This window comes from Xenopus tropicalis, chromosome 3 (assembly GCF_000004195.4).
Source record: "Xenopus tropicalis strain Nigerian chromosome 3, UCB_Xtro_10.0, whole genome shotgun sequence".
NCBI classification, from domain to species: Eukaryota; Metazoa; Chordata; class Amphibia; order Anura; family Pipidae; genus Xenopus; species Xenopus tropicalis.
The window spans coordinates 128,950,798-128,974,960 of NC_030679.2; the positions used below are offsets into that span (position 1 = coordinate 128,950,798).

The 24,163-nt window shown below is 42.6% G+C and overlaps 2 protein-coding genes and 3 non-coding genes across 5 annotated transcripts; 1 reads left to right on the plus strand and 4 right to left on the minus strand.

The window, feature by feature from the left end:
- Positions 1 to 1,464: 1,464 nt before the first annotated feature.
- On the minus strand, positions 1,465 to 1,561 carry LOC116409868. The gene has a single exon (XR_004222126.1). It is a non-coding gene; the product is annotated as a small nucleolar RNA U13 (small nucleolar RNA).
- A 1,343-nt stretch (positions 1,562 to 2,904) lies between these two features.
- On the minus strand, positions 2,905 to 3,001 carry LOC116409867. The gene has a single exon (XR_004222125.1). It is a non-coding gene; the product is annotated as a small nucleolar RNA U13 (small nucleolar RNA).
- Positions 3,002 to 4,827: 1,826 nt separating this feature from the next.
- LOC116409866 lies at positions 4,828 to 4,925 on the minus strand. Its single transcript, XR_004222124.1, has one exon. It is a non-coding gene; the product is annotated as a small nucleolar RNA U13 (small nucleolar RNA).
- A 346-nt stretch (positions 4,926 to 5,271) lies between these two features.
- Positions 5,272 to 12,584, plus strand: mak16 (MAK16 homolog). The gene is made up of 10 exons (NM_203596.1): positions 5,272 to 5,351; positions 6,577 to 6,626; positions 7,977 to 8,086; positions 9,082 to 9,146; positions 9,222 to 9,373; positions 9,587 to 9,641; positions 9,754 to 9,828; positions 11,309 to 11,419; positions 11,746 to 11,811; positions 11,982 to 12,584. Exons 1-10 carry the CDS (start codon positions 5,337 to 5,339, stop codon positions 12,183 to 12,185), a joined length of 903 nt encoding a protein of 300 aa, NP_988927.1. The 5' UTR covers positions 5,272 to 5,336; the 3' UTR covers positions 12,186 to 12,584.
- Positions 12,585 to 13,466: 882 nt separating this feature from the next.
- On the minus strand, positions 13,467 to 19,124 carry tti2 (TELO2 interacting protein 2). The gene is made up of 7 exons (XM_002932694.5): positions 18,824 to 19,124; positions 17,106 to 17,292; positions 16,308 to 16,400; positions 15,767 to 15,957; positions 15,175 to 15,318; positions 14,532 to 14,694; positions 13,467 to 14,324 (listed from the first exon to the last, which is right to left on the minus strand). Exons 1-7 carry the CDS (start codon positions 18,982 to 18,984, stop codon positions 14,244 to 14,246), a joined length of 1,020 nt encoding a protein of 339 aa, XP_002932740.1. The 5' UTR covers positions 18,985 to 19,124; the 3' UTR covers positions 13,467 to 14,243.
- Between the last annotated feature and the right edge of the window lie 5,039 nt (positions 19,125 to 24,163).

Genomic DNA, 24,163 nt, shown 5'->3' on the forward strand with positions numbered 1-24,163 from the left:
ACATGAACATGACTTGTACTTGAGGAACACATGCTAATGACATTTTTTGCAAAGAAACCATTGCTGTGCTCAAAAAGACACCATTCCCACCCATACTGACTAGGAAAAAGATGTACAATTTTGTACGGCACTACATATACCTGCTGTCTTACTCCCATATATACTGAATACAGACTGGGAATTGATTTGGGTATTAAGCACTTAGCCTAGTGCAGTCAGGGATGCTGCCACCTGCTGGTTATAAGGACATACTGCACTGAATATTGCCCCAGGTCTCTGATCTGTGTTTCCTGAACTATTTCAAAGGTTTCTGGGTTAACACTGTATCGTAAAATTCTGGCACCACCATGCTATATATGCTAGGGCCACTCTCAGACATACTGATGGGTCCAAGACCAATGAAATGACGAGGGCATCTATGCTATGAAATGCATTCATGTTGGCAGTCAATCGTGGGTGTTTTTTTAAGCTCACTTCAGACACTGCTCAGATTTGCAATTTGGTAGATCTTTATTGAAAGACACAATCACTAGTGATAGCTGGGTGACAAATTGTCGACCCGTGACAAAGCTAACTCGTCCTCTCCATCATGGAACGACAAGCCACAATTACTTAGATATTCGTGCCCGGCCCACCCTACCCAACTTTGACTGATATAGGGGAATAAATTAAATGCAGCATTGGGGGGCGAGGCAGGAAAGTTCATTGTATGCAACCAATGTGTTGTTTCTGTAATGGTCAAAGAGTCAGCTATGACTATTTGTAAGAACTTCTTTTATTATTTATTATTTTATTTTTTATTTTGGGGCCTCTACATGTCACATACTCAGGGATGGATTTTCATTTTTTTGCCCCTAGGCTTCACTTCTGGTTGCACCCTCTCACTACTTGTACCCCCCTGCCATTTGCACCCAATCTAACCCACCTGCTGGTCCCGCCTGCCGCCACTAGGGGCTGGGGATTCAAATGTCACCTGTCCAGTCCTTAGTGGTCAGCATGTCGCCCCCCCCTGATATTTGCCGCCAAAGTCCCAGGCCTTTATAGTCTGCCCACAAATCAGAGTCTGCACATACTTTAGTAGTCCTATGTTGGGCATCAAACTGTTCATATATTTGCTCTTTGTACCCAAGAACATGTATTAGCTTTGAGGCAATTTACAGACATTTCCTAACAGTCAGTAATGACTTATACTTATATATGGTGTCTGGGGTAGGCTTACTGTTAGGGGCATTTTTAACCTTGCAGTCTGAGGAGCACTGGGTTGGGTGAGGTGCTTCAAAAACACAGTTTAGTAATGTTGTGGGCCCAACATACTCTGTAAATCCATATACTGTATATATCAGGCATTGGCATACTATAGATATCAAGCTGTCCAAAACAGTAGCAAGCAAACCAAAATAAAGTCAAAACACATTAATCTGTTATTCAGTACAATACCTAATACATGAACTAATGTCAGCCCTTGGTCAGAAGGGTTCTGTGCCAAGTGATAACAATTTGGGAAAGTACATGTTACACACAAGGTGAAACCCCATACATCATTTGCAGGAACTAGAAGGATCACAGACCTGTCTGCACACCAGGGAACTCAATGCAGGGATGTCAGTGAATTCTCAGATCATCAAGTTCTTGGGTCATGGGATATGTTTGGAAAGGCACATGTCACACACAGGTGTGATTTTTTTATTTCATTATTAAGACAAACGCCTTTTAATTACAAAAGAAATAACATTTTAAACCAAAGTCTCTCTATTACAGAATGAAAGTACACAAATATGTAAGTACAACATTATCAGCCCCTCCCCCACTCATCACATAAACCCAAAAGGATCAGTAATTTCATTGCACTACAGGGACAAAACTTTAGCCAGGCCCTATGTACCTCATAGTGACCACCTTAAGGTGGTGGCGCCAGTGGGTCCAGGACACCCCAGTTTGGCTTTGTGCAGCACATAAAGCCCCAATTAATAAAACTTGCTATGGTCTAGACAATTGCTGCTGAGTCAGTCACTCCTGTCTCAGCAGGCTTCTGACTGGCCTGTAATTAGGGCCAAAATGATGGCTTGAGTCACTGTAAAATGCTGGGAAATGAAAAAACTGTAGTGGTCATTTGCGAAGTTAATGGCACATAGGCTTCTCTTCTAAGTTGGGAGCATCATGAGATAAAGCCCACAATGGGTCCCTGTCCTTACTGCTTGCCTTGGCCGCTGTTTCTGCAGCATTCCCTGGGTGCAAGTGCTCACTACATGAACATTAAGGGCCACACTCTTGCACCCTTAGTGCTTTAGTCATACAAAAAGACCCCCTGCTATCATGAAATGTGAGGGCAATAGGTCAAACATTTCTGGGGTCACAGCATGTCATACAATTCTGGTGCCACTGTGCTATAGATGCTGGGGGCCAGGACAATATGATATGCAATGCTGGGGCGACAGCACTATAATAATGCTGGGATCACTGTCTATATGAACATATACATATTTTTGCTTTTGAAGTAGGGGCAATAACGGGTGTGTTGCTGGGCATCAGTGGGTGTGACCCTATTGTACAGCGGGCAGGGCTTAGATTTGTGGCACTTTATTTCTTAGCTCACTGATTTGCAGTTTTGCCCTTTTTAGTAGAAAGACATAATTAACCAATTTAAATTTGTAATAATGCACATATTCCATATACACACAGTGCCCTGGGGTCAGCTTACTGTCAGGGGCATTTGGGGCCTGTCAGACTAAACAACACTGCTTTCTGGGGTGCAGCTTTTGTAAACACAGTTCATCACCAAAACAGACAGCAATTATCAAATCCATATTATCCCAAATACAGGCTGAATACTATTATTTTTAACAAAACATAACATTTTTCTAACAAACATATTTTTTCTTTAACTTGAACTAATTTCAGGTTCCAGATCAGATGGGTACTGTGCCAAGTCGTAACAGTTCGGGATGCACATCTCACACAGCCATGTGAAAATCCACTCATCACATGTAGGAACCAGAAGGATCAATGCTCCCATTGCGCTACAGGGGCCGGACTCTAGCTACATACTATGTACCTCATAGCGACAAATTTTTCAATTATCTCAGAGCTGTTGTAGATTTTGAAATAAATCCATAAATTCTCATAGTTCTCAAAGTTTTACAAAAGTGACGAAAATATTTCAAAAGCAGCGGCTAATTATGCACAATGTATGCACTCCCATCTACCAACCAGCGCTCTCTGACCGGGAGCCGGCCAGGCCCTGCTTTTGAGGCCACGTTAGACATGTTTAATAGGGACATTTCCCTGGAAAGGCTGTTGGGGAAGTTACCTTTCTTACCCATGCAACGATTTGAATTATCTGTTTAAAATGGAGTCTTTCTCCATAATTCAGAGATTTCTGGATAACAGGTTTCCCAGATAAGGAATCCCATGCCTATAGTTCAAAGAACCATTGGCATCATATGCTCTGAGGGTTGGACTGCTGATTGGGATCTCTGGGACCACCCCTCCATTTGCTGAGATCTGTGGGCCCAGAAGGAAAGAGAAGTTACATGGTGGGGCAGGACTGCTGCATTCATACCTCCCTGTTGGCCAGCAGGGTCAGACTGGGGGTGCAAAGACCCACCAGGGCTGCCGCCCCAGGGGCCCGGTAGGTACCCCCACCGGCCGCATCCCCTGCACCCCCTAACCCCCTGCAGGGGCCCCCGCTGAGCCTCTCTTACCCCCCCTACAGGGGCCCCCGCTAAGCCTCCCTAACCTCCCCCCTCGCAGTTTCCCCTACCCAACATCCTCCCCTAAGCGAGCATAAGTTTAACCCTTCAGGGGAGTACAGTCGGCAAGGGTCGGGTCTGGGCCGCCAGGGCCCGCCAACCCTGCTGGCCAGGACCTGCAGGCCCCCATGGCCCCCTCCTGGCCCGGGATCTGCAGGCCCACCTTGCCTGATGGCTGAGATCTGCAGGCCTAGGGTGAGAGAGGGGGTACATGGTAGGGATATTGCGGCGGGGCGTTAGGGGAGACGTTCATGCAGCGGGAGAGAGAGGTTTGTGTAGGGGGTGAGTGTGGTAGCCCCATCTGACACCGGGGTTCTATGCAGCCTGCCTGAGCAGGTTTCTAATTGGCCTGTGTATAGGGGCCAAAATGATGGCTTAAACCACTGTGAAATGTTGGCAGTTGTGACTTTGTGATGCTGCTCTCTGCTCCTGCAGCATTCCCTGGGGTGCAAGTGCAGGCTACATGAACATTAAGGGCCACACTCCTGCACCCCTTAGTGATTTAGTCATACAAAAATGACCCCTCCTGTCATGAACCATGGGGCAGTGGGCCAAACATTTCTGCATTCACACAGTGTCACAGGCTGGGGGCCAGGATAATGAGATATGGAATGCTGGGGCGACAGCGCCATAAAATGCTGGGATCACTAAATACTTTAATGTCCCATATGTAAATATATATATATTTTGAAGTAGGGGCAATAACGGGTGTGTTGCTGGGCATCAGTCAGTGTGACCCTGTTGCGCAGTGGGCGGGGCTTATATTCGTGGCACTTTATTTAGCCACTTTAGCCCAGATTTGCATTTTGGTAGTTTTTAGTAGAACGACATACATTTATAAAAATGCACATATTCCTTAAACACAGTTTTTGGGGGCAGCTTACTGTCAGGGTGATTATCAGCCTATCACATTAAAGCTCACTGGTGAGACCAGGCTTTTGAAACACAAATCGGTACCAACAACAACTGTAGCCAGAAAATAAATCACATCCAACCACAATACACTTCGACTACATTCCTTCTCAAAGAACAATTATATTTCTTTCCTTTTATAACTTTCCATTTATCTCAGGTTCTTGATCAGATGGGTACTATGCCGAGTCGTAACAAGTCGGGAAGGCACATCTCACACAGCCGTGTGATAACCCACTCATCACATGTAAGAACCAGAAGGATCGGAGATTAAACGCACATTTCAGGGACCGGACTCTAGCCACATGCTATGCACCTCATAGCGACCAATTATATTCTCATCTCAGGACAGCTGTAAATTTTGAAACAAAACTACAATTTCTTTTAGTACTCAATAACAGTTTTACAAAAGTGACGAAAATATTTCAAAAACAGCGGCTAATTATGTACAATGTATGCACTCGCATCTACCAACCAGCGCTCTGTAACCTGGAGCCGGCCAGGCCCTGTGTCTGAGGCCGCGGCGGCCATGTTTGATAGGGGCAGTCTCCGGGCAAGGCTGAAGGTGCGGAAGTTACCGTTCTCGCGAGGTTTCCCCGACTGATGGCCGCGCACTGAGGCGCTACACGCGTTACCGGCTCTGGGGTGAGACACGTGATCTAAGCAGCCGCCGGGATGCAGCACGATGATGTGAGTAGCTTAGCGGCACATTAGAGCCAACCGGACCAGTCTGTGTGCGATCGTAGTTATTTAAGGGATCGGGGCATTGGAGCTTAAGTTTAGCTTTAGCGTCGTATTCTGGCTAGGGAGGTTCATATTGAATATCTGTGTTATACAGGCATATCGTTTTATTAATATTTGTATATAGTTCGTGGCAGCTAAAGAAAATACAAATATAAGATTTAAGCTGCTGCAGAACCTCTTTGGAAGCCTGTATTACCCAGTGATACACAGTCATTAGGAGGCACAAGAGCAGGGGTCCCCAACCTTCCTTACTCATGAGCCACAGTCAAATGTAAAAAGACTCAGGGAGCAACACAAGCACCATAAAAGTTCATGGAGGAGCCAAATAAGGGCTGTGATTGGCTATTAGGAGCCTCTATGCACACTTTCTCAACTCGCCTAATGGCAGAAGCGCCCCTGCCAGTGCCCCAGGCTCAGGGTAGTTGCTGTACTCCTTACCATTATTTACAGCACCATTGTGGTATGAAAGGCAGACCTCCCTAGGAGGGGTCTGTTGTGCCAGACTGGTGCACCAGAAGAAATACCAGTATTGCGCAGTTGCACTTCGAGTGCAATTCCATTTGATCTGTGTTGCACTTAAAGTCCGGTGCTGAGTCCCCAGTGCCCCAGTGATTGACGCTAACCTCTGTGGGAACCCTGGAACTACTACCTATGTCGGAGGTGCAAGTAGATCCAAAGTTCTGCAGTGCTAGTAGGCACAACTGTACTTAATTTGGGAAAGACGGCTGACCCAAGTACCTATAATAAGTGGGTTTTTAACACTACTGACTCCCCAATTTAGGGAGACTGCAGCTGTACTTGTGATCGTACACAACACCTTACCACTTGATTTGCCTTTTAATAAGTACCTTCCCTGGTACAATGTGCCCCTATACTCTGTCTTCTCTGCTGCCCTGGGCACAACTGTGTCCATTTATATAAATATCTTTGCAAAGGGGAAGAAGCACTTCAGTGTGTCGGCAATGCCTTTAAATCATTTGTTTGCAGAAATGAACAAACAGCACAAGCTTTTTGTTTACATTTATATAAATAACCTACCCAGCTTGTAAACTGTCTGTCTGAACTGAGTCTGTTGCTGTAGTGTTGGCTCTGACTTTTAAAACAATGTAGCAAAAGCATGATTAATAAGCAATCAGCCTCCAACTAACAGAATATTCTCTTTCTCTTCCAGGTTATCTGGGATGTGGTTGGGAACAAGCAGTTCTGTTCATTCAAAATAAAGTAAGTGACCTTGGCATTGAATGGCAACATCAAGATATCTAAACAGGCCCAAACTGGCAGTCTGTGCCCACTAAATAGTGAGTGTCTATGGCATCTTACAGCAGCCCCTCTGGCATTTGCCTGAACCCACAGATTGCCAGTTATATTAATGTTACTGTGCACAGTATTCTGTCAGTGCATACCACATAGAGCAGTATGGGGGCTATATGTATGCATTGATGGGAACGGAATCCCATTTTAATTAAAGTAAAATTGCTCAGAGTGCTTTCTTGAGTACATTTGTAATTTACATTGATTTCTTTATTACTTTTATTCGAATATCATGAATGGGAGGGTCCTAACCAACCACTGCCTGGTGTCCAGGGTAAATTGGACCCTAGCGGTCCAATAGCTGCTACAACTTCAAACTGGGAGCTGCTGTAAATTGTAGAAGTGCTCAGATTGCACTTTACACCAATTGACATATTGTCATATTGATGCTCATATTTTACCTTGCAAAAAAAAAAAAAAAACACATGGGAGGTTAAATAGGGCATTGCAAGTTAAATAGGCCCAGAGCGACCTTATTGATAATTCATCTGTTTTCAGCCCCTGGTCCTCGTCATAATACATTGTAATCTTGTTTTTGGGAATTCTGTCTGAATCAGTGCTCAAAAGGGAACTTGAGCTTCTGAACCCAAATTTGTTAAAGAGCCCCACACAACAGCGAAACCCCAAATCCCCAAATATACCTATCACTATAATCTGTTCCTTTAAAAAGTATGAATAAATAACATTTTATGTGCTGAAATCCAGCTGCAAAACAGTTTCTGTCTTTCTGCATCATTTGAAATCATGGTAGGGGGTTGTATGGCCTGAAGGCTAGATTTACAAGGCGACCAACTTTCGGAAAGGCTATACCCATGTTAGGTGATTGTTATGTCTATTGTAATGAAGAAATAATAAAAATTGTCAAATTTAAAAAAAAAAAAAAAAAATCATGGTAGGGGAGGAGGGACTAAAACATTGATGTTACAAATTGCAAAAACTTCTCCACAGCTTACAGACAGGATCTACATAACCCACAGTGATGTTCCTTTCCTTATTGACGTGTGCGGGGAATTGTGGGATTTGGAGGATGCAGGCTGAGGGCAGTTGACTACTGTTACATTTGAGTCTCAAAGTAGTCAGCCAGATCAGCAGGGGAAAAGGGGCAGGGCTTATGGAACTGTTCCATACCAATTATGAAAAGGCTGCACATTTTTTAATTGAAATATAATGCAAAGTTGATTGGAATTATGTTTACTGTTCAAAAAAAGCTTAAGTTGTGTTTGGGTGAAGTTCCCCTTTAATTTTATTTATTTTTTTCAGAACAAAGACACAGAACTTCTGCCGCAATGAATACAACATAACTGGGCTGTGCAATCGCTCAGCCTGCCCCCTAGCCAACAGCCAGTATGCCACCATCAAAGAGGAGAAAGGTACGAGACAGTGACCAGAATCCATGCATGTTGGGTACTGTCCCAGCTCGGTGTGTATCCGGTACTGCTGCACTGGGCTAAAGGCAGGGATGTGTTTAATAGAATAAGGCAGTGTTTCTGTTTTGTGTGTGATAGTTGCAGTGTTACTTGCAGAATATCATAGTGAATGATCAGGGGTGTCACTGACAATCTACTGCATCTGCCTGTAGCAACTCTCACTGTAACCAACTCTTTTTAAACTTAAAAGAAAAGGTAAACAAAATAAAATTGCAACAAAATCATGTAAAATTGCTGAGTGATCTGAGCACTTTTGCAGTTCATACCTTTTTTTTTCTCTCGTTTTTAACTATTAGCAGTTTTTACACTGCTTATATAATAAATTTAAAACAACAGCGCCACCTGTTGTTCACTGCGGAGGACAGGGGACAGTCAGCAGAAAATATATATAAGGGATAGGAGGAAATATTGTGATCGCTTCTTACTAACTTCTTCTTCTGCCGACTTTAGCCTGTCATTGATAAAGGAACATCAGGTGGCGCTAAATTCATTATATTAATAGAGTAAAAACTGCTAATATCTTGAAAAGCAGAAAATTACGTAAATTGTCAAAAGTGCTTAGAAGAACATGCAAAGCAATTTTCCATTCATTTGTTCCTTTTATAGCAATGGATGCCCTCATGTCTTCTGCAGAGATCTGCTGGTTAATAAGGGAGCAGAGAGTTTATTATAAGGCCCCCTTATATAATCATACTTAGTGGCCATATCCCCCTAAGGAGCCTCTTTTGCAGCGTAAACAACCCCAGGTTGGCCCGTCTTTCTTCATATATGAGACTTTTCTTGTTCCCAATGAGCCCTATACATAATTCTGCATTTATATACAGAGGGCAGTGAGTATTATTGGGTGCCTTATGTACACAGTAGTAGTGCAGACTAACGCCTGTGACCAATAATGTTATTAATCCTTCTCTCCTATTCAAACTGTCCCTTGCCCACAGGCATCTGCTATTTGTATATGAAGACCATAGAGAGAGCAGCCTTTCCAGCTCGGATGTGGGAGAGGGTAAGTCCTGTAACAAACAATATGGCTGCTCCATGGCCAAGAGGAATGTAACAAGCAGGGGTGCTTTTAATGCAGGTACGACTGAGTAAGAATTACGAGCAGGCGCTGGAACAGATCGACGAGAGCCTGATCTATTGGCCGCGCTTTATCAGGCACAAGTGCAAGCAAAGGTTCACCAAAATCACCCAGTACTTGATCCGCATCCGCAAGCTCACACTCAAGAGGCAGTAAGTTCCCAATTGGCTAGTTTTTAATACTTATTGGGCAAATGTCATAAAATGGAACAATGTTGTACCTTGTCTAGTAACCCATAGCAACAATTAGCCAGTAGCATTTACTAGTAATCTGTATAAAGGGTTCATAGGCAATAAAACTGACAGTTAAAATGAGCACCTAGTCATCTCGGTTCTTAATTAGTCCCATTTCTTTTAATCATGCAGGCGCAAGCTGGTTCCCCTAAGCAGGAAGGTGGAGAGGAGAGAAAAGCGGAGAGAGGTAATTCATTATTTCGGCTTGATTGTTCTGTGCCGGACAATTCAGGATGCCTGGATAGGTGTCCTAGAGGTGCCGTGACTCTCTAACTGTATTGCTCTTTTTGCTCATGCAGGAAAAGGCCCTGGTGGCTGCCCAGCTGGACAATGCGATAGAGAAGGAATTACTGGAGCGTCTCAAACAGGGAGCGGTGAGTGGGCGGAACAGGATATCAGGGATGGAAGACTGTAGCTGTTTGCTAAGAGATTTAAGTTATCTCAAGAGTTTAGGAAGTGTATGGGAAGGCATTAAATACTACTTACCTTATATAAAGCAGGGGATCTGCTATCCTATATATAATGTAAAGGATGTAATGTGTTATTCAGTAGAGGGTTAACCTATCCTATATAAAATATACAGTAGGGGCAAGCTGTGCCATATATAATGTACAGTAGTAGGACACCCAATGCCATATACAATATACAGCAGTAGGACACCATAAATAATGTACAGTAGTTGGATTCCCTATATTATATATAATATGCAGTAGTGGAATACCCTATTCAATGTATAATGTACAGTATTGGGATAGTCTGTCCCATATATAATGTACAGTAGGGGCATGCCCTATGCATTGTATAATGTACAGTAGCAGGATACCATATTTCACATGTACAGTAGGAGGATACCCTCTTTAAGGGGTTCCCAACCCTTACTTATGAGCCACAGTCAAATGTAAAAGGACTTGGAGAGCAACACAAGCACCATAAAAGCTCATGGAGGTTCCAAATAAGGGCTAAGATTGGCTATTAGGCAGCCTCTATGCACACTAGCAGCTTACAGGGGGCTTTATTTGGTAGTAAATCTAAATCCAAGTCAGAAATTCAAAAATACCTGGTTTGGGGTCACTGAGAGCAACAGGTTGGTGAGCAACATGTTGCTCGCGAGTCACTGGTTGGGGATCACTGCCCTATATGATATATAATATGCAGACGTGGAATACCCTATTTGATATATAGCATACAGTATACCATAAATAATATACAGTAGGAGCGTGCACTGTGCCATATATAATGTACAGTAGTGGGACGCCCAGTGTCATATACATAATGTGCAGTAATTGGATTCCTTGTATGATATATATTATGCAGTAGTGGAATCCTCCTTATAATGTAATATAATTATAATATAACGGAGGAACATCTTATCACATATATAATGTACAGCAGGGGACACCCTATGCCAGTGGTTGTTGGACATTTTCAGCTTGAGCACCCCTTTGAGTTCCAACGTTTATTCAGGTCCCTTTAGCTCATAACAAGGTAACATGCATATCAAAGCACCCTTTCACCCATAGCTCCACAAATATCTAGTGCACCTTAAATTTTATCACAATTACATTTTAAGTTTGGCTTCAAGATGTAAGTAGGAGCAAATAGGCCTTCAACCTAAGTGGCCTTGAGTCTTGATTCCCCACGTACTGGTGAGTTAGGGACCCATTGGGACATCCCAATTATGATACAGCGTTACATATACAGCGTACAGAGGGGGCAGCAGCATCTGCCTGGGTGTCCTGTTGGGAACACTGGAAGTAAGAAAGCCAGAAAGTCAATGTGTCCTTTTCTAAGCCTCCTACTGTGTAGCTGTGTGTGTCACTGGCTTTACTAATGTGCTTTCCCTCTCTCCCACAGTATGGAGATATCTATAACTTCCCCATTCAAGCTTTTGATAAAGCACTGGAACAACAGGAAGATGCAAGTGCCTCTGAGTCATCTGAGGAAGAAGAGGAGGAAGATGATGAAGTAAGGATGCTGCGGAACATGAATACGTACGGTTAGATTTATCAAAATGTCAGTTTAGAGCTTAATACCTAAAACTCACTGATGTTCTATTCATTCCTGTGGGGTTTTTGGAAGTTTATTTATCAAATGGGGAACCCTTTCACCCATTGATAGATTTGCTTCCAAAAATCCTATAGAAAAGAATAGAACATGGGTAAGTTTTTATGTATTAAGCTCTAAACTCACATTTGGGTAAATCAGCCCATAGAATAGATAACGCAGAGCTAAAAAGCATGTAGAATCCATTGCATTTGCTGTATTAATAACACTGACGTTTAATCTCGCAGGAGAGCGGCAAGAGGGAGTTTGTGGAAGATGAAGATGTTGATGAAAGTGACCTGAGTGATTTTGAGGTATATCCTGCAGAATAGAGAAAATGGGATGGTGGCAGTAAACCACTTATTGGGGGTGGGGCTTGGGGATTAATAGACTTGTAACTTATACAAATGATAGTTCCTGAATGTCACTTTGCTGGTTGTCTCTGAATAATGCCTGTGTGCTAAATCTGCCCTTCTCTGTACAGGACATGGATAAACTTGGGGCCAGCAGTGAAGAGGAAAAGTCTTCCGGTGAGGAAGAGTCATCTGAGGAAGAAGAAGAAAAGGCCCCCAAAGCAAAGTCAAAAGGCAAAGCCCCAGTGAAAGGACAATTAATCAGGAAACGCCAGCATGTGGAGATAGAGTACGAACAAGAAACAGAGCCACAGCATAAAGCCAAAGTGACATAAATCCACCACCTGAGGCGCTTGCAACTGTTCAGAACTCTCTTTTCTAAATAAACCCCTATTCCCCACCCGGCCCACTGTTTTGTAATTCAAAGATGAACTGTAAGAACAGCCCCTCATTGTGCCCTGCACTCGCCATCAGAATTACTGGGGTTTGGAGGAAGGAACCAACAAAAATAACGGTTTTGATATATCAGGGCTTGTAACATATGGGGTTATGTTCTTAATGATATCACACGTGAATGTGGCTCTTTAACCCACTTTTGCTGTAAGTTTGACATTCCTGCCTCTAGGTGCTGTTTTATAGAGAGTTCAGTGGTTTTTAGATACCTAGATCAGGAAAGTGACCAATACAGAGTGGTTGAGTCCATGCAAATTAAAATGACTGCTCAGATTACCAAACTTTTTGTTGGTTTCCAGAATGATATTTTAGTGCATAGGTTCCCTGCAACTGTGAGCAAAAGATGTTGGGGGGTGGATGCTTAATTGCTATATTGACTAGTAAGGTGACACAACACTTTGATTCTATGATGAGCTAAGGAGCACAAAGGTGCGCCTTGAACCTAGAAATGGGGTGCACAAGGGAATCCCCTGGAGTGCACCTATTTATAGCACAAACAGGGGGACACTGGAGAGCTCTGACAGTAAGTACAGGGCATGAGAAGCTATCATATATACATATAGTAATAAATGAGCCCTTGCATTCTCATACATTTGTAACCTTTTGAGCCAAGAATGCCTGAACACATTTTGAACCACTAGGGGGAGCCAAAACCAAAAATGTACTTGTTGCCAAGATAGTTATCTATTTTTAGGTATTTATGGAGTAGGAAAGAATTATAAATTTTAGTAGTAAAACAGGATTATTTTAAGATTGTGCCAAGGCACTGCTGGCTCTGCATGCAGTTTTAATTTTGCCTAAGCCAATATTGTCTTACAAGCAAGCTGGCTGCAAGCTCCTTATAACTTTCCATAATGTTCCTTTTTTATTTCTTATGGCTTTACAGGAAAGTGCCAATGACCTCTGTACAGAGATAAAAGTTGTGCAATTATAGGTACTGATTACCAATCCTGGAAAATTTGAGGACACAGCCCCTTGTTAAGCAGAGTGTTTCAGAAAGGATCATGTACATTACTTAGGATCATACTGAATGAGTGATAAAATTGGGTTTGGTGGGTACAGAATTTTTCACACAGTGGTATGTCACCAATTGCTACATTATAGCATGATTGAAAATAAAACAAACACAGTGAAGCAGGAATAAGGCAAGAGCTAAACACAGATCTGGTTATGAATAACAAGGTTTATTCCACCACTTCAGTTCAATTAACTTGCTACAATGTTTTAGTCTTTGTAGGCTCAATTAGAAATGGGCCGAAGAGCTTAAAGGTGGCCATTAATTGGCCCATACTGTTTAGTATCTGAATGACAGGCTACAAGCTGAACAAACAGATTCTGTACCAGCAGCCTCACAACTTTAACAAGAGCTGAGTCTCCTTTTCACTTCCTCATTGGAAAATTGTCCAACTGACAAACCAGCCAGTCTCCAAGTATATTAGACATCATCATCACAGAAAATACTGTTTCATCAGTATGTGAATTGCTTAAGTGATCAGTTTCAGGTTTGCTGCTGGTGTTTTGGGGGATAGGCATTTGGGTGCAAAGTTTTCATTTAAAGCAATACTGACACCCATTAACTGATCAGACTTGCCATCCCCATATCTGTCATTTCCATGAAACTGCTTTACTTTTTAAGTTAGAATTCCAATGCTCAGTGAAATGGATGGGTAAAACTGATAGCCCAAAGAGGCAAAGACAGGAACAACCTCACTAAGGCTGTCCCTTTCTTATATTCCACCATTTATCTTCTTTAGTTTGGGAAATGCCCACAGTGCTTCTGGCAGAAGGCTGCAATCTGTAGCCATTCTACCATTTTCTGATAACCCAACTACAAACTCAGTCTGAAACTCCCCCTTCCTTGGCCACATATAACAAATAAGCGAGGGACTCCAGGCCCGGAGATTTTGGCTGAAATGGCATTCGACCTCTGGACGGCAGTGTCACGTGGCCTCTTGCACTTGCTTTATACACTGTAGCAGGAGGGAATCATTACAGAGGGAGGGGAGTCCTTCCAGGGCAGCCTAAACAGAGATATTAAAATAATCAGTAATACCATGTCATTGTGCATACAGAATGAATTATGTGTACTTTTATACTAAAGAGAAAAATGGTCAATACCACTTCAATGGCTATGTATTGTCTACTGGGGATATAAGAACAGCACTGGTGTAGGGCAGCGATGGAATTAGAGAAACAAAGTTATGTTGTAAGCTCATAACATATCCCACCTTAACCTGCCCATTGCAGCATCTGTCCAGTAGTATGAGGCACTCAGTAGCACTATGGAGCAGGGCCTCTCTCACTGATTTTGGGGTCTGACCAGGATCACAGGAGACATCAGAGATGAGCTTTAGAAGGGCCTTAAGTAGAAGTGTCAGTCTGCAAGGCATTCTGGGAATAGAAGAGACAAGTGAAAATGACAGAGCTGTGCACAGCAAAATCTATAACTAAGAAAGGGTACACAGTGGGAAATAGTTTATTAGTTAAAACATCAGCTAACAACAATATACAGTTGTCAGTACAGTAGAATATGCAAAGGTACCGACATCTTTTTAAAGATAGCAATGTATAAGAATGGAACTGCCATTCAAGGACCTGTCATTACCAAGGTCAACTGTAACATACAAAATTGTTATGTTGTTCTTTTTTTCCTTTTTTTAAATGCAAAATAAAATTCAATAAAAATAATGAAAAAAAAGAGAAAGGATACACAGGGCCTGTCACCTGAATTTGGAGTAGTAGCCACATGCCTTAAAAAAAACAAAGAGGAGTCTTTTACTGCTCCTTTAAAAAGCATTGTGTGTCATGGCCCTTATCTCTGTATTAGCGACATGGCAGTGTGTATGCCCAGTTTAGGCAGGGAAGACTCACCTGGGCCATACAAGTTTAATGGTTCCCTGTAATGTCTCCAGGATGCAGAGTCTGGCAGTCTCTTCCGGCTCATCATACACTTCTAGGTAACCAACTATCACACTCAGCAGTCTTTTCATATGGCGGGCAACTCTAACTCCCAGCCTAAAAAAGGGCAAGCATCACCATTTTGTGAAACAGCAGGTTCTTCACAGCACATAAGGTTAATAATTATGTAATAGATTCTGCCACTAGGTGGAGCACACAGTAAAGGATACCAGCAAAAGTTCTTCTCTTCTATATTCCTTGTAGAATGGCATTGCTGTAATAGCTTGAATGAAACCAGCCTCTCAGCATGTGTCACTCCCCACATGAACATAAAGTTTACATGGCCTATCAATTCAAGCACGCATTTTCTATCTTGTTTGTGAATAGTACTGTTATACCTCTATTAGAAATCTCCAGAAGGTACAACTGGCACTCCAAATATAAGCATGCACGATATTAACCAGCGGTGCGCCTGTAACAGCTGCATCACCAATAGTGCCCTATGTGTCTGTGTGAGGTGCCTAAAATATCTGTTCTATTAGATTTAATCAGGCCACACACTCACATCTGCTGCAGTGCTGGTAGGTTGCGAGCGTACACCCTTCGCAGCACAATCTTGTGCTCCATTTCCATGTGAGTGAGGACCAGTTGTAGAATTTCATCGGTAGGATTCTGCTTATCTTTCTGGTATTCCCCAAGTGCTGGAGGTGGAATTTGCAGGACAGGAAGAAGATCAAGCAGGCAGGGGAGGACAACCTAGTGTAGAGAGAGGAAAAGATTTTCTTTTGAGATCCTGCCAATGTTTTGAGGGAGTAGTGGGGTAACTAGAGGTTACAAGCTTGTGGAAATTTAGGGAAAAAGGCATTTTTCAGAAATGTATATTGGACTAATGGACTTGCATGTGTCCTTGTATTTCCAAAGAGACATCTGATTTGCTATAGTTTGGTTCTCCAGTACAAAAATATATGATTGCCTAGATGATTCTTCTAGTCACACTTACTGTAAAGTGAGTTATTGCCTAGTGTTGCGCAACACTTTGAATAAACATGAGAGCACTACCAACTCTACAGCTATTCATTTGCTGCATGTGGCTGTTCTTTCTTTACCTCAATAACTTCAGCTTCAGCTGTATACAGATGATTCTTTAGGGCATGGTACATAACCTGTGCCTGGTTGTACTGCTGTAATTCTGCAGCTGGCTGAAAAGAAAGAAAAGGTAAAAGTGATATGTCTAAAAGTGTTCTACAGGGTTACCTGTGGCCCACTGCCTTGGCCACCACCATCCCACAGCCCCCAACCCCCTCCTACTGCTGCTGTAAACCCACTGGATTTCTCCAGGTTAAGGCTAAGTGGCTTCTTCAGATGAGTGGTGACAGAATTTCAAGATAAAAAAAGGAAAACTTAAATTACTGGGGGGGAGGGGGGGTGCCAATTTGTAAAGTACTGTTAGCAAAAATACTTCCCTTCTGCCAGGGGCTGGTGATCTTTTTTTATATTTTAAAATAGTGGCTGGGGAGCATGGTCCCAACAACATTCTTCACCGCCTAGGTATTTCTATTTCTTGAACAGGTTGGGGTGGGCGCTTGCGTAGTACTTTTTGCCATACCGTGCAAATATTACCTGATGAAGAAATATGGCACGGCCTAACCATGTACCCCAGGGGAATGGCATTTAATGAAAGAGGTGCAACGGCACAGGACAGAAAAAGAAATTAAGTGATCTTGCTCACTGGAGCACTCCCTAACAAACTGGAACTCTATTGAATTGGTTCACTTGTCCGTTAAACTCACCACTACTAGTTACTACATATATTATGACCTGGACATGTACTGAACAGACACAATGTTCCTCCTGCTCTCCATGCATGATTCTGTTCCTACTCCCTTGGTCACCGTAGCACTTACCACGTTCCTGATGATGTGATGGAGGCAGGTTACACCCAGCACCTTATTCTCCACCCTATAATCGTCAGAGAACAAGAGAGAGGGTGGCAGGACTTGGCTGAGGAACTCAGAGAGCCAGGGCCGCGTTACCTGGTGCAACATCCACGAGAAGATGGCTTTATCTTCGGGGTACGACTCCCACGTGTCTCTAAAACAGGGGAATTCTTTGTTAATGAAACCACTTCCCCTAACAGGTGTTCCCCATGTTCCTTCATGTTTGTTGTTTGATGACAAAGGGAATATGGGGCGATAACCATGTGTGCCACAGGAGAATACTGACAGTACAACACTAAATCACACAGAAACAGAATTCCGAGCAGGAAGCAGAGGGACCTGGCAAGGGTTCAAGTTAGGGTTATCAACCGCAGGTATTTGACTGGCTCAGCTGGTAAATCACCAGCTAGGGCCGGGTCCAAAATTACAAATTTACCAGCAATGTAATTGCTGGTAAATATGTAATACCCTATGCATCTCAGTTGACAGATTACCCCTTATAAGACCAGACCTGCCTATACTCCACATGTGACACCCGTGACCCAAATGCTTGTACAATAGTAAAAAAACAATGGCAATCCTAGTTTAACTAGGAGGGGGTGCAACTGCAAGAGAGTGTGTAAACAACTGGCACGCATACGCTTCAGCCAATGGTTGTGGGGCTACCGGCCAAGTAGATTTGCTTGTGCTCTAAGGGTGAAGACACATGGAGCTACTAGTAGCAGCTACTTTTTTATGACTACTAAGGGCTCTGGCACATGAGGAGATTTGTCGCCGCCGATTTTTAAAAGAGCGATTTGGCGACAAGACGCTAATGCTAAATCAATGGAAATCGCCAGCGTCAAAACATATGAGGCTACTTCAAATCTCCTGTTTCAAATCGCACACAGACCCTTTTCTGAGCGACTTGAGTAAACATTAGGGGGGGTTAACTGTTGAGTGTACCATGGGTAGCAGATCGCCTGGAGCTCAACTCGCATGAAATCTCTTTGTGGGTATTGTCGTGGCGACTTGTCGCCAAAGCGCCAGGGGGAAAAAACGCAAGCGACAAATCTCCTTGTGTGCCAGAGCCCTAAATGCAAGAAAATCCCCTGCCATAGACAATACTGAGAATTGCCTCTGCTAAAACACACATAGAGACAATTATCAGCAATGACCAGAATTGTCTATTTTAGTAGCTGTGACAAGTAGCTGCTACTAGTAGCTCTGTGTGTCTTCACCCTAAAACCACTCATTACTAGGATGATTAAAGGGCAGATAACAGCCTTAAATTGCTTCTCCCACCAGAGGTACAGGCTAATAAAGTCCACACTCTGGGGGAAACAATAGCAGGAGGTAGCTACCGGGGTGGGCAGCCATGTTGTGCCACAGACTTGTACATAAGGAGCGAGTACCACATTATGTGCACTATGTGATGTAGGAGGGGGAGTCTCTGCCACGACTCCTGTCACACACATGGGCATAATGAGAGAGGGGAGCCTTGCTTATTATGTGTATGCTCCAAGTGACATGGCTGCAACACCAGGAGCTCCCTCAGGCAGGGGCTAGTAAGAAGCACTACCTTCTGCTCTAAAATATATATTCGCCTGGCAAACCACAAGAGATGTTTTTATTTACTATGATGCGCTAACGGGCCGCAATAAACCTGCACAGGCAATAGCCCCAGTTCAATAGAAGTCCCGTACTTCCTAAGCCGCGCTCTGAGTAAGGCCAGGGCATCTCTGAATACCCCAAACTCAGGCTCCCCGTCCCAAATCTCTTTCAGCGCGTCTGTCAGTGAGTTACACGTCCCGCCTTCTATCAGGCCCTTGAGACGCTCTCTGGCCAGGGCCCGGGACTCGGACATACCGCCCGGCTGCACCGACTGACTAACACAGCACAGCTGTTTCAAAATCCCGCAGCGCCCTTCATTCTAGCGCCTAAACTTTTGCCTGAGAGCTAACGCGGCCATCTCAACTCTCATCCCGCGGTGCTGTGACGTCACCGCGTACATACGTACAGACGTAGCGTGACGCAGCCCTTCCCTTCAATTGGGGAGTGATGAGGCGCGGAGGGATTTAGATTTACAGAACAATACAGAGATGATTTAGTTTAGGGGAGAGGACTCTGGGGGAAATTAATTGAGTTCTGACGCCCTAGGGCTGGTGTTTATGTGAAACTGGGGCCTCATTGTTTACAAATGAGGCTTGGAAAGCGTCACCCCTAGGAGAATAGAATGGGGATGAGCTAGGTCGCCTTCTTTTTCATAGTGGTTTTGGAAGATAACAGTATTTTTGTGCGAATAAGGGCAAAGTTTTCCTAATTTAGTGTGAAAAATGACCATTTTAATGACTTCAATTATCTAAAAGCTATTTTGAGTGTGTAGCGTTTCTTTATACAGTGGAAGTATTTTTATGTGAAATGGGGCAGATTTTTCACCGTTTAGGGCGGGGGTGTCAAACTCAAGCACACAAGAGGGCTGAAATCTAAAACACAGGCTAAGTCATGGGCGGAATTTTTTATTAAGATACTTTCTGGAGGTGCAGGGGGGCCGGCCGCTCTATATTCACTGCACTGTGGCCTGACCTGATAGGGAACTGAAGCCTGTCTGTGCTTGTGTGAGTGCAGGGCTGTGATTGGTTCTCCTCCTCCTACTGTGCTTCTGGCAGGGACTGTTAGGACAAGCCCAACTCTCATTGGAAATGTAGACAGCGAACTGATAGGAGCAGGGTCGGACTGGGGGGTGCAGGGCCCCAGCCGCGTCCCCTAACCCCCCCCAGGGGCCCCCCTAACCCCCCCGCAGGGCCCCCGCCTGACGTCCTCCCCGAGCGTGTATAAATTGAACGCGTCGGGGAGGAACAGTCAGTAGCGGGGAGCGCCGGCAAAGGTCGGACTGGGCCGCTGGGGCCCACTAGGGCCGGGGCCCACCGGGATTTTTCCCGGTGTCCCGGCGGCCCAGTCCGACCCTGGATAGGAGCAGACAGTATTCAATTTTAGCCCAAAGTGAAACCAGCACCTTATATTACTCATTGCCTACCAAATTAAGGTTTTTCCCATTTATGTTATTTAATGAATATACTTCTATCTCTCTATATGTATGTATATAGTGTTTTTCACTCCAGACGAAGGTTTCTGTGTGAGACCGAAACGTCAAGTAATAAACCTTTCTATTTTTGATTTACATTTTGTTCACAATTTTTTTTAAATCCCAGGAGTGCTGTCCTTGTTCCAGTGCATTTTTTTTGGTACAGGTATTGGTCCCCTTATCCAGGAAACCCGTTATCCAGAAAGTTCCAAATTACAGAAAGGCCATCTCACATAGACTTAATTTTAGTCAAATAATTTACATTTTTTATAAATAAATTCCTTTTTCTCTGTAATAATAAAACAGTACCTGTACTTGATCCCAACTAAGATATAATTACCCCTTATTGGGGGCAGAACAGCCCTATTGGGTTTATTTAATGGTTAAATGATTCCCTTTTCTCTGTAATAATAAAACAGTACCTGTACTTGATCCCAACTAAGATATAATTAATCCTTATTGGAGGCAAAACAATCCTATTGGGTTTAATTACTATTTAAATATTTTTTTAGTAGACTTAAGGTAGGAGATCTGAATAATAGAAAGACCCCTTATCCGGAAAACCCCCAGGTCCCGAGCATTCTGGATAATGGGTCCCATACCATGCTTTGCACCCTTGGACTATTTATATATATTTTATATATATATACAGTATATATATATATATAATAGAAAGAGTGCTGCACACACAGGGACTTGATACAAAAGATAAATTCAAATGTCAACACATACAGGCAAATAGAATGGGAGTGCTGTGCTAGAAAACAAGGTTAAGTTTAAAATCCTGTAGCTAGTAGGCAAATTGATACATGTTGCAAAAATATATATAAAACAAGTACGGGTATGGGACCCATTATCCAGAATGCCCGGGACCTGGGATTTTCCGGATAAGGGATCTTTCTGTAATTTGTATCTCCATACCTTAGGACTACTAAAAGATTATTTAAACATTAAGTAAACCCCACAGTAGTGTTTTGCTTACAATAACAATTAATTGTATCTTAGTTGGGATCAAGTACAGGTACTGTTTTATTATTACAGAGAAAAGGGAATCATTTAACCATGAAATAAACCCAATAGGGCTGTTCTGCCCCCAATAAGGATTAATTATATCTTAGTTGGGATCAAGTACAGGTACTGTTTTATTATTACAGAGAAAAGGGAATCATTTAACCATTAAATAAACCCAACAGGGCTGTTCTGCCCCCAATAAGGGGTAATTATATCTTAGTTGGGATCAAGTACAGGTACTGTTTTATTATTACAGAGAAAAGGGAATCATTTAACCATTAAATAAACCCAATAGGGCTGTTCTGTCCCCAATAAGGGGTAGTTATATCTTAGTTGGGATCAAGTACAGGTACTGTTTTATTATTACAGAGAAAAGGGAATCATTTAACCATTAAATAAACCCAATAGGGCTGTTCTGCCCCAATAAGGGGTAATTATATCTTAGTTTGGATCAAGTACAGGTACTGTTTTATTATTACAGAGAAAAGGGAATCATTTAACCATTAAATAAACCCAATAGGGCTGTTCTGCCCCCAATAAGGGGTAATTATATCTTAGTTGGGATCAAGTACAGGTACTGTTTTATTATTACAGAGAAAAGGGAATCATTTAACCATTAAATAAACCCAATAGGGCTGTTCTGCCCCCAATAAGTGGTAATTATATCTTAGTTGGGATCAAGTACAGGTACTGTTTTATTATTAGAGAAAAAAAGGAAATCATTTTGAAAAATTTGAATTATTTTCTTATAATGAAGTCTATGGGAGACTGCCTTCCCGTAATTCAAAACTTTAAGGATAATGGGTTTCCGGATAACGGATCCCATACCTGTAATCACAATTGTTAAGGTCTTTCTTGTAAATAAATGAAGCTTGGGCTTTAAGTGTTGGAAAAATATATTAAGATAGGGGTTTTTGCGCTAAAGACAACAACAGTAAAAGGGCCCCATAGTGCTTTATCCAGTTCCAGGATGAGGCCTTGGTGTTGCCTAAATCATAATTACATTATATGTTAATTATGCACAGTGGTATGTAGCTCTTCTTTTCTAGGTAAAGCTGTTTATCCCAAAAAGTACTTTTTAATAAAGAAGAGAACCAGGCTATTGGGGGTGAATAGGGGTAACTTTATGTACTGACCATGGTATATGTAGACCAAACATGAGTGGTTTGCAAATGCCTAACAAGATAAAAGCCTGTGGGCTTGTACAGTAATGTTATCTGAAATGGGATCTCTGCTGCTGATTCCTGTCTAATAAAAGAAGATTCAGTAGTTGTCCCAGCAGGTGATTGATATCTGGGATTCAGCCCCTGTGTGCTGCTTGGTAGCGTGGAATCCATCAACCCTCTAAATCCAATATTGTCTGTTTATTGTCACCATTAAACATGAGCCAAGCCATACAGCTGGGGGGCTGAACACTATCAGAGAGAAACATCAATATAATAGCACTCAGTATATTGGCAGGAGGAGGAAGCAACGCTTCACTATTCACTGCCTGAATCATAATGTCCATTCTATCATTCTGGCTTAACCAACCTGAGTGGCTGCTGTAGGAATACATAAAAAGGAGATGAAGTAATAATTATCAACTGTTGCCCTATTAGAGAAATAAGGGTAGAAGTTATTATACATTATTTACTTTGCTTTGGTTTAGGTTTAGTATGACCATTAAGTTACTGCCTCTGTGCAGACTTCTTCCTTCATGTGCTTCTCAGGCTGTAGGGTTCCAGAACTACATGATTTAAAAAAAACCCTATCCCCACCGGTGGTTCACTACGTATAAGAGGGATTATTTGCAATCGCTATGTTGTTGTTTTTTTTTTTTTTTCTAAATTCACAATTCAGTATTTTTACCATGCTTTATTCCAGCATGAACGTTTACGGCACCATTGCAGTCACTAGAGAGTTGCGCCTGATGCAACTGCGGCAGAAATGTCAACATTAACACAATTATGAATTGGATGCAGTTGTCTTAAAACAATATGGTTGGTGTAATTTCTGCCATTTTGAGTGTGTAATGTGTGCTTCCTATCTTCTTTGGCGCATCTATGCAGAGAAGGTATGAAGGATAGATTGGCGCAGGACCCAACTATACCTTTATTGAATGGTAGTTTTTGCGCAACTGACTGCTGGGAGATTTGCGTCACTGCAGCTACGCATGTGGTCACAAATGACCTCTGAGTTATAGTTGAACAAGGGCAATACCTTAAAGGGCTAGTAACAAAAAAAGTGTACATTTATAGATTTCAGGCATTTATGGGTTAACTTGTGACTTGTCCGTCTAGCAACAATAAGGGGGCATTTACTTAGGCACAATTTTTGTGGGGTTTGGCTTTTTGTTACGGAAAATTTCCATTTTGTCACAGAAAAAATTGCAAATGGGTTGCGATTTATTATGCGATAAAACCGCTACAATTCCGAATGCTTAAATACTCCAGCTAAAACATGTCAAGATCATGCAGTAGTCAATGGCAGATGTCCCTTTTACAATTGGAAGATCTTTTTTTGCTTTATGGTTTTGGAGTTTCTTTGAGACAATACAGAAAAGTTGCAATTATCATGCTACAAGTAGTGATGAGTGAATTTCTTTTCACTGGCATAGAATTGCAGGAAAATTCCGCATTTCACCATCGGCCAAAAACTCCCATGGACCTCCATTGGTACAAGAAACTCCATTTGGAGTAAAAAAAAAATTGTCGCACATGAGCTAGGACTCACATTTGACATCTCTTTTCTCATTATTCTGAGCACAATGGACCCAACAGTCCTTCATAGCTGCCTCTGTTATAATTAAACACACATTTTTGTGAGAGAAGAGCCTTGGGGCTGCTGCCTGTGGAAAGTGAAACAACATCCCTATGTTATCCAATGTGTAAAAAATAAGCTGTATATACTTTGGGCTTTACTTACCCTTTAATATAAATCACATTTAGCACCAGAGTAGATCTGTTGT

Excerpts from the sequence above, each read along its gene's own strand:
- tti2 (XM_002932694.5), bottom strand. The coding sequence starts at position 18,984 with ATGTCCGAGTCCCGGGCCCTGGCCAGAGAGCGTCTCAAGGGCCTGATA. Across the intron at positions 15,958-16,307 it reads CTGAAGCTGAAGTTATTGAG|GTTGTCCTCCCCTGCCTGCT; the intron begins GTAAAGAAAGAA and ends TCTCTACACTAG. Across the intron at positions 14,695-15,174 it reads ATTAAACTTGTATGGCCCAG|AATGCCTTGCAGACTGACAC; the intron begins GTGAGTCTTCCC and ends TTCTATTCCCAG.
- mak16 (NM_203596.1), top strand. Across the intron at positions 9,147-9,221 it reads CAGCTCGGATGTGGGAGAGG|GTACGACTGAGTAAGAATTA; the intron begins GTAAGTCCTGTA and ends CTTTTAATGCAG. Across the intron at positions 9,374-9,586 it reads AAGCTCACACTCAAGAGGCA|GCGCAAGCTGGTTCCCCTAA; the intron begins GTAAGTTCCCAA and ends TTAATCATGCAG.